This window comes from Castanea sativa, chromosome 3, assembly GCF_040712315.1.
Source record: "Castanea sativa cultivar Marrone di Chiusa Pesio chromosome 3, ASM4071231v1".
NCBI classification, from domain to species: Eukaryota; Viridiplantae; Streptophyta; class Magnoliopsida; order Fagales; family Fagaceae; genus Castanea; species Castanea sativa.
Genome location: NC_134015.1, coordinates 39,115,319 through 39,125,306, shown reverse-complemented (window position 1 = coordinate 39,125,306; position 9,988 = coordinate 39,115,319). Strand labels below are relative to the sequence as shown.

Below are 9,988 nucleotides of genomic sequence, written 5' to 3'. Positions count from 1 at the left end.
GGACAAGAAAGAGAGAGAGAAAGATAGTGACAGGAAAAAAAGAGAGAGAGAGAAAGAGGAGCAGAGAAAGTGAACGGAAAAAAGAAAAAGGAAAAAAAAAAAAAGAACCCAAAGGCATGGTGAAGATGCTGGAGAAGAAAGAAGAAAAAAAATGGAAGAGGGGGTGACAGGAGATAAGGAACAAGCAGAGGAAGAAAGAAGAAAAAAGTAAGAGAGAGAAGAAAGAAAAGTAATAAAAGAAGAGAGAGGAAATGAATAAAAAAAATATTTTTTTTAGCACATTTGACCGTACTGTTCCAAAGATAGAAATGTATTATTCATGTGCGTCAAAATTTATTATATTTAGAACACTTTATCAGAAGAGTTTTTTGGTGTTTGGCATTTGGCACACCTGATTGTGATGCTCTAATAATTATGAAAAAATTTGTTAAATTTGTGGTGTACATATATACTTATTGATGTGTGGAGACTTACATCTGATTGCGGCCAAGATGTTTACAATGTTTAGAACTTTATTATGGTTTGGTCAATGTATTCTCCACTTCAAAAGGTTCTCTTCTATAAAGTTCAAAACGACTGATAACTAATAAGCCAAAAATAAAGATTTGATGATTTTTTCTTTATTCACATACTAAAGGGGCGCAAATTTTACTTAAAAAGAAATTATGATAACTAATAAGCCAAAAATAAAGATTTGATGATTTTTTCTTTATTCACATACTAAAGGGGCGCAAATTTTACTTAAAAAGAAATTATGTTAACCACACAAACTTGACATCAAACTTAGTTTTTTTTTGAAAAACAATAACAAACTTAGTTGAAAGCTACAACTTTGCTTAACATATTTTTATTGGTTCTGAATTTTGATAAATTCACCATTGAATTACATTTTCTTCTTATATATTTTATACTTGCAAAAATTTCAAAAAAATCATATATCGTTAGCTATGTAATCAATCAAAATTTTTAAATTTCAAGTTTGTGTATTCTAAAATTATGTATATAACAAAGTTTATAAATCAAATCGTAAATAACATATGATTAATACAATATTTGACATGCGGGTTAAAAACATAAACAATATAAAATTTAATGGTTAAATTTCATAAATACGTAACTATAGTAATTTTTTCCATGAGAATTGTATCTTATTAAAGTAACATTTTCCTAAATGGGAAAAAGAAAAAGAAAACTAGGTTGGATCTTAACAAAGTTATTGAGTCCGGCCTAAACACAAAAAAAGTCATTATCAAAGAGTCATCGTCTACTAAACACTAGTGCAATTGTTTAAGAAACTAAACCTAAATATAAAAGGAATCAATCAAAAATACCAAATTGGCTTTTCTCTAATTCCATTGTTAGGGAGGACAAAGCAGCCTTTCGGAGATCTCAAGGGGCCTTCTTCAACTTCAACGCTCGATGTCCCCGAAGTTATTGTTGTTGCCCCCTCTTTTCCTTTTCACACACACTAGTTAAACATCGACTCCTCCAAACTCCAAACCTAACAAAACACAGATAAAGAAGAGAGAGAGAGAGAGAGACAGAGAGAGAGAGAGAGAGAGAGATGGCGACCCTTTATTCAACTCATTGCCGTTCATATTCGCCATTAACACCATCACCATCATCGTCTTCTTATTCTTCGTATTGTTCTTCTTCATCATCGTCTTCAAAACTCGGTCATGTAGCGGTATCTTCTTCGGCTCCAAAGCGTTTTCTTGCAGCTAAGTTATCTGTACTGTCCCAGAACCAAAATGTGGCCCGCATGCAAGACGGTTTGTTTCTTTCTTCATTTCAAGAATCTGAATGATTCCTTTTGTTCTTTTTTCAAATGGGTTGGTGTTTGTTCCCAAAACTATTGAATAAAAATTTTGAATTTTAGCTTTTTTTTTTCCTTAATAATCTGGGACTTAGATGAAGTGCCTTCTAGTATGACCTTCAATTAGTTAAACATGATTATAGATTGCATGGATGGTATTAGCAAGTCAGGGTCATGAATTCGTATCCTTAATTATGTTAGTTTTCTGAGTAATCAAGAAGGGGAATTGTCAATTTTATTGTCTCAGTTTCTGCAAATTTTAAATATGATAAAACATGTTTCCTGTACTATTCTATTTCAATGGATGGGATTTTTGTTTGTCTCACTTGAATGGCAACTGGGTCTGTAGGTGCGGTAGCCACTGCAGTAACACCAATTGAAAATGATTTCCCTTTCAAGAAATTGAAAGGTGGGTTGTTGTCAGAACCATCTACGGATGAATGTAAAGATGCAGTCAGATTCGATATCAATGAAAATGAGTCTACTGTTAGTATTACTGTGGTTGGAGCCTCAGGGGACCTTGCCAAGAAGAAGATATTTCCTGCACTTTTTGCACTCTATTATGAGGGTTGTCTCCCAAAGGTTTTGCATTTTTTTCATAACTAAGAAGATTCCTTTATTGTTATTCTTTTATTGATGGGTCAGCTTGAAATGAGTTTATTTTCAATACTTTTAAAGTATGAACTTATTTCTTTGCAGCACTTTACTGTGTATGGTTATGCTCGGAGTAAGATGACTGATGCTGAACTTAGAACCATGGTTAGCAAGACCCTTACTTGCAGAATTGATAAGAGGTGAAAAAAAAGAAAAATCCTGTCGTTTGCTTGACTTGAAGCTTGGTGTACATATCTGTAGTTTCAACCGTGGAAGTTAGTTATATAGTATTGCATATTACACATTGTGCATGTGCGTGTGTTTTGGTTGATTATGGAATGCTTTGAGTTGTTCAGGTTGTGATGTATTCTTTCTGCTGGATTATCAGGGAGAACTGCGGTGAAAAGATGGAGCAATTTCTTGAAAGATGTTTCTACCATTCTGGTCAATATGATTCACAGGAAAACTTTGCAGAGCTAGACAAGAAGCTGAAGGAACATGAGGTACTTTGTGTGTTGGCTGCATGTGATTGAAACTTACATAGTAATTCTGATGTAAGGCATTTCAAAATGACTATTCCACATGGCATGTTGACATGGCTGAATAATCTACATGGGTATGATGTGGTGGTTGACTATTCCACATGGGTTGATGACATGTCTGAATAATTTACATGGCGAAGGACCTTCTTTTATAACACATCTAATTGTTTTTACACTTATGCTAGTTATAGTTTGTTATGATTTTAAACATGTGATTAATTGTTTTACAAGTGATAGTTATGGTTTGTTTTGATTTTAAAACATTTGATTTTGATTATACACATGTTCTAGCTATAGTTTGTTAAGGGGTTGTTATTAGGGATGATGTCAGCATGAGTTTAGCATAGCCAAGTCCTTTGTTGTATGAATAACCAAGATAGTCCATTGTAAATTCAACTTAGTCATATGAAAATTTTATTTTAGAATCATAATTGAGATTTGAGAATTCTCTCCCATTCTGCTGCCACTTTCTCTCTCTTTCTCTGAAGTTTTTAAATTTCTTCATCATTTTGGTATTAGAGTTGAGGCTTTGATCAAGCTTCCATGAATGCTTCGACCTGCTAAAGAACCTTCAGATTTACCCATCCTTCTGATTTGAATTACTTGTCTGAGTACATTAAAATCCTCTTTAGAAATTTAATTGTGGTTTTGATCTTGATGAGCACATTGGCGACCTTTATGATTTGATCTATTCTTGAAGATTTTGATTTGATTGATTTGGATTTGACTTGTCTTCACCTCTACTCTGGTTGTTCTTGAAATTCTTCCTCAAGAATCTAAGCACTACTTGAATATCATGGCACAATAAGTAAGAGCTTGATGAACTAAGGGTGAAGGAATGAAGTGATTTGAGAAGGCAGATGTAGAAGGCAGTGCCTTGACTATTCGGTGCCAACTAAGGGTGAAGGAATCAAATACTGAATGGAGCAATTGAGAAGGCAGATTACTTCCTTGACTGATACAGTGCAGTGCTTGCTTCCTCCTAGTATAAGGAGTAAAGAAGAGCACAAGTGGGAGAACAACATCAAGGCTGAAATTCTAGAATTTCAAGGAAGTATCAACCTCGGCGAGTTCATTTATTGGTTGAACACAATCAAAAGGGTGTTTGATTACTATGAAGTTTCTGAAGAAAGTCGGTAGTATAAAGGAGCATACTGAGACGTTTTATCAGCTTGTAGTAAGAGATGATGACTTACCTGATACATGTGATGTGGCCGTGTTACATGGATTCGGGGTTCAACTGGGTAAGAAGACACAATGTTTTGCTTGGTCTCCAAGGTTCCTCCTCATTAAGAAATTTAAGGACACGTTTTCTTTTAGAGGTGTAATACTGATGTAGGACAATTCCACATGGCATTCTGATATGGCCAAGATAATCTACATGGGCATTCAAGGGTGGCCGACTATTCTACATGGGATTATGGTAGCTGAGTAATCAATGTGGCAATGGACCTTTTTAAAACATGTGAATCATTGTTTTTACTTCTTAAACTTGTGCAGTTTATAGTTCTGATTTTTAAACATGTGATTAATTTTTTTTGCACATTTGCTTTTATTGACATGGAGAAAGCATATGAAAGGGTCCTTAGAGAGATTATGAGGTGAGTTCTGGTAAAGAAAGAAGTTCCTTTAAAGTTATCAAGTTTAAAGGATATGTAAGATGAAGTTGAAACTAGTGTGAGAGCAAGTAGAGGCATCACAAGTGGGTTTCCTATTGGTATAGGTTTGCATCAAGTGATGGATGACCTGAGTCTAAATTGTTTGAGAGGAAGTCCCTTGGTGTATGCTTTTGGTAGATGATATAGTATTAGTGGATGAAATTAGACGTGGAGTTAATGGTAGGTTACAAATTTGGCTAGACACTTTAGAATCTAAAGTCTTTTGATTAAGTTGGACTAAAAGCAAAGTACATAGAATGCAAATTTAATAAAAGTAGAAATAAAGATTTAGGGGTTGTAAGACCTCGAGGTCAAGAATATCTTGGATTAATAATTCATAACAATGGAGAGATTGAAGAATATGTGAATCATAGGATAAGAGTAGGGTGGATGAAGGAGAGAAGTCTGAGAAGCACGTCAAGAGTATTGTGTGATCGTAAAATGCTTATTAAGTTAAAAGTAATGCTACAGCCACAAACTATTTGACAACTTTTTTACAAACTATTGATGTGCCAAATTCTTACTGGTTCTCATCTGGGCCTAACCACGTTAGTTTGTAAAAAAAAATTGTAAAATAATTTGTGGCTTTAGATTTTTCCTTAAGTTGAAGGAATTTTTTTATAAGATTGCTATAAGACTACATATTCTTTATGGTACCAAATGTTGCTCTACTAAGAAACAATATATTTATAAAATGATTGTAGCTTAAATGAAAATGGTAAGGTGGATAAGTGGAAATAGATAGGACTTGAAATAACGAAATTCAATTAAAGATAGGATTGACCCCTATTGATGAAAATATGATGGAGAGTTGCTTGAGATGGTTTGGTCATTTTCAAAGAAGGGCCGTTAATGTACTGGTAAGAAATAGTGAGTCGATTAAAGTTAAGGGAATGAAATAAGGGGTAGAGGAAGGAAAAATAACATTAATATTAGTGAAAAATGACATGTCAATTAAGGAAGTAAATGATTTTGGATAGAGTGGAATGGCAAAAAAGAGTACATGTGGCCTACCCTGACTAGTCTATTGAGTTTTGGGACTAAGGCTTAGTTGTTGATGATTAGTTGTAATTCATTATGATTTCAACACATTAATTATTTTACACGAGCTAATTATAGTTTGTTAAGGTGTTGTTATTTTGAATGATGTCAACATTAGGTCAACATAACCAACTCCTTGGTGTATAAAATTATAAATGTTCAAGCTTGGCCATTGTCAACTCAACTTAGTCATTGCATGAAAATTCACTTTGAAATTAAAATTGATAGAGTTTCTCTCTCATTCTATCGCCACTTTTTCTCTCTACTCCATTTTATCTTTCTTTCATTGAACTTCCTAAATTTCTTTTACATCACATTTTACCAACAATTGGTTCCTTATTTATGCTAGATGGAAGTTAAAACAAATTCTGGCTTTCTGATTATGGCATATCTTTCTTATCTTTTATCAATTGGAGTGTATCTTGTATGCTGAGATCATAACAATGTTTCATGTGTTTTATTTCTCTTTGGGCTCTTCCTTTTATACTTTCCATGTACCAGAGTTGCCCCTTTTTTGTGCTTTTCTTATGAAATTTAGTTACTTTATATATATATTGGGTTCGAGTTACACCTTTGAATTACATGTTTTCTATGTTCCTAACAAGCATGCCAAATTTGTCAACATATGTTATTTACTATTCAATCCATAAACTTATATTTTGTACATAATTTTAAAGTATAAAAACTTGAATTTTAAATATATGATAGATGACATAGTTATTGAACTTTGATCGTTTTGAAATTTTGCAAGCATGGAAGATATTAGAAGAAAATGTAATCCAATTGTTAAAATTCGCATAAAAAAAAAAAACATAGTGGTTTAAGGTCACTCTTAAAATTACACCAGGTGTAACTTGTACCCAACTTATATATATATATATATATATATATATATATATATATATATATATATATGATGCATTCAATCTTCCTACATGTTAATGGGAGTTTTTAGGCTCTCATGTGCATAAAAACAATCCCTGTACCTAATGTTACATTGTAGTTAAAAGAAAACCAACATATTGTGCATGTTGGACATGCTGAATTAATGTCTTTCTGGAGTTTCTGCCTTGCTGGTACTTGCAAATCGCAATGCAGAATTCCCTTTATTCTTTGTATACCTTCTACAGATCAGGCATAGGAGAAATCATCTCTTTTGCATGGTTGGGCTGGTGTTACCATTATTTGGTTGATTGCTAGAGATACATGTGATGACTATGAGTGTGGTTGCTGGTGCACATCGGAATCAATTGCAATATGATTTTTGGTGGAATTGGTGTCCAGGTGGATATGAAATGATTCATTTGAAGAATTTCACAATTATATGATCTCACAAGTTGTTATTTTGAAATGGTATTATTGTATCCCCAAATGTCCAATGAGCTTTGGTTCAAATGGCACTTCCTCCGACAAAAATGGGTGGAGGGTGAGGTCATAGGTTCAAAACTCATTGGGTGATTGTGCAACTTATTTATTATTATTTTATAATAAATAAAAAAAGGCATAGCCCGAAATGCACCTGTAACAGTTTTTGTTTTGTGTTCTTTGTTTAATGGTTAGGGACTCTGGTAATGGCACTCCAGTATATATTTTCATTTGTTATTTTGGGGATTTTCTAGCAGTCTTGTTTCTTCTTCAAGGTCAAGATAGGATAAGGAGGCTTTTGTCTCCAAAAGAAACTAAATTAACTGCTCTTTCCACAACTTGAACATGTATTTATGTACATTTATTTGGCAATGACACAGGGTGGGAAGGTTTCTAATCGCCTCTTCTATTTGTCAATACCTCCAAATGTATTCATAGATGCTGTAAGATGTGCAAGCTTGTCAGCCTCAGCTGGTAATGGCTGGACTAGGGTCATTGTTGAGAAACCCTTTGGTCGGGATTCAGAATCCTCAGCTGCTTTGACAAAAGGTCTTAAACAGTATCTAGACGAGGATCAAATATTCAGGTCAAGTTTTTCTAACAAAAGTCGGTTCTTATTATGCACAGAATATTGACTATAATCTGATTATATTGACAAATTTCTTTTACAGGATAGACCACTATCTGGGAAAGGAGCTTGTAGAAAACCTATCTGTTCTCCGGTTCTCTAACCTAATATTTGAGCCATTATGGTCAAGACAGTATATAAGGAATGTACAGTTTATATTCTCTGAAGATTTTGGAACTGAAGGACGTGGAGGGTATTTTTATTTCTAATTGACATTTGTATTTAATTTCAGGTGAGAACATATGATTCATTTTAGTTTTCACTGCATTGAATGTAGGTACTTTGACAATTATGGAATAATAAGAGACATTATGCAGAACCATCTGCTTCAGATACTAGCCCTATTTGCCATGGAAACTCCAGTTAGTTTGGCTGCAGAAGATATCAGAAATGAAAAGGTCCCCCCCCCCCCCTCCCCCGGAACCCTCAAAAAAAAAAAATTTTAAACAAAAAAACCTGAAATATGGCTATTTCTAAGATGTTTTTCCATGCTTTTTTTACTAAGAAAGAATTTTTTTTTCCGGTTGCTAGGTCAAAGTTTTACGTTCAATGAGACCCTTAGAAATAGAAAACATGGTTATAGGGCAATACAAAAGCCACACAAAAGGAGGTGTAACTTATCCAGCCTACACTGATGACAAGACTGTACCCAAGGGCAGCTTAACTCCAACATTTGCAGCAGCTGCCCTCTTCATTGATAATGCAAGATGGGATGGGGTGCCTTTTCTAATGAAGGCTGGGAAAGCATTACATAATAAGAAGTATGCAGAATTAAGGAAGAACTTCCTAAGTAATATTTTATGTCTTGAGGTGCATCATTTTATTTAATTTGTTCCTTTTTTTTTTCTCTGCAGGGCTGAGATAAGAGTGCAGTTTAGGCATGTGCCTGGCAATTTATATAACCGAAACATTGGGACAGATCTTGATCTAGCTACAAATGAACTTGTTATCCGAGTGCAGCCCGACGAAGCTATTTATTTGAAGATCAATAACAAGGTCCCTGGTTTGGGGATGAGATTGGACCGAAGTAACCTGAATCTTCATTATGCAGCAAGGTAAAACATGTTTTTATATTATCTTATACATGTCAAACTCAAAACTACCGTATTTTAGTGTATACCTAGGTGTTAGGTATCACTTTAGTCTTTGTTAATAATGAACTATGAAGTATGAATTTCATCATCTGACTTTTGCATTATTTTTGTTGATTTAACAAAACTTGAAAAGTCAGCTGATTTTAGTGTTTGACTATGGTGGTACTTCATGAGTGATTTTTCATATTTAAATCGAATGCCTTTGCATGTTATTTCTAGATATTCAAAGGAAATTCCAGATGCTTATGAGAGGCTTCTGCTGGATGCTATCGAAGGGGAAAGAAGGTTGTTTATCCGGAGTGATGAATTGGATGCTGCTTGGTCACTCTTCACACCTGTGTTAAAAGAGCTTGAAGAGAAGAGGATTATCCCAGAGTATTATCCTTATGGGAGTCGGGGCCCTGTTGGAGCCCACTATCTCGCAGCAAGATACAAAGTCCGATGGGGTGATGTTAGTGTAGAACAATGACTGGGAATGGTTGTCTTTGTTATTAGTCATCATATTAGGGAGCATAAAGCTTCTTGGCTCGGAGAAAGCTTTGTTTATGAAGTCCGGGGGAGTCTAGGAAAGTGAAGTTAGTGACAAGCAAATATAATCATGCTCTCCTTTTTCATGGTTGCTTTTCTTCCAAAACACAGTTAGGAGTTTAGGATTTCATCAACATGGGAATTGCCATGAATGTATTTTCCACATTAAATGTCAAGTCGTATAAAGTTATGGGCACTCATTGAAGTTACTTGGTCAATATCAAGAAGAGAGAACAATTTAGTGTGGATCAAACTATTCAGTGGGCGCAAACATTGTTTGTGTTTATGGAAATGTATACTCTCTTCGTTACACATTATGAAGCTCAATAGCTCACAAAGACATTATTGAAAAATTGAAAGTATTAATAAAAATGAAAATACTATTTTAACTCGTAAATTAAATATTATTATCAACAACATATTAGACTATATATGGCAAGGTATAATTATAACATCGATCAAAATTACTAAGAAAAGAAGGATACACACACACACATATATATATATATATCCAAAAATTTAATATCGAAACTCTAGTAGTATTCGTTGTCCTTTATTTTCATCTTTGAACTCTCTGGTCTATGCCACAATTGTATAATCAAAGCCGCCATTGCATAAAAACCGTACCTTTACCTTTATTTATTTTCCTTAAATTGATTGTTGGATTTAAGTTTAACATTATTAATTTATTTTGTTTGACATATTGTGATATTGAAATACGT

The 9,988-nt window shown here is 33.9% G+C and overlaps 1 protein-coding gene across 1 annotated transcript; it reads left to right on the top strand.

Moving 5' to 3' along the window:
- Positions 1 to 1,337: 1,337 nt before the first annotated feature.
- Positions 1,338 to 9,583, top strand: LOC142628221 (glucose-6-phosphate 1-dehydrogenase, chloroplastic). The gene is made up of 10 exons (XM_075802281.1): positions 1,338 to 1,772; positions 2,166 to 2,398; positions 2,516 to 2,610; positions 2,799 to 2,913; positions 7,397 to 7,602; positions 7,688 to 7,837; positions 7,922 to 8,042; positions 8,176 to 8,405; positions 8,499 to 8,699; positions 8,958 to 9,583. The coding sequence occupies exons 1-10, from the start codon at positions 1,565 to 1,567 to the stop codon at positions 9,205 to 9,207; spliced, it is 1,809 nt and encodes a 602-aa protein (XP_075658396.1). The 5' UTR covers positions 1,338 to 1,564; the 3' UTR covers positions 9,208 to 9,583.
- The last annotated feature ends 405 nt before the right edge of the window (positions 9,584 to 9,988 follow it).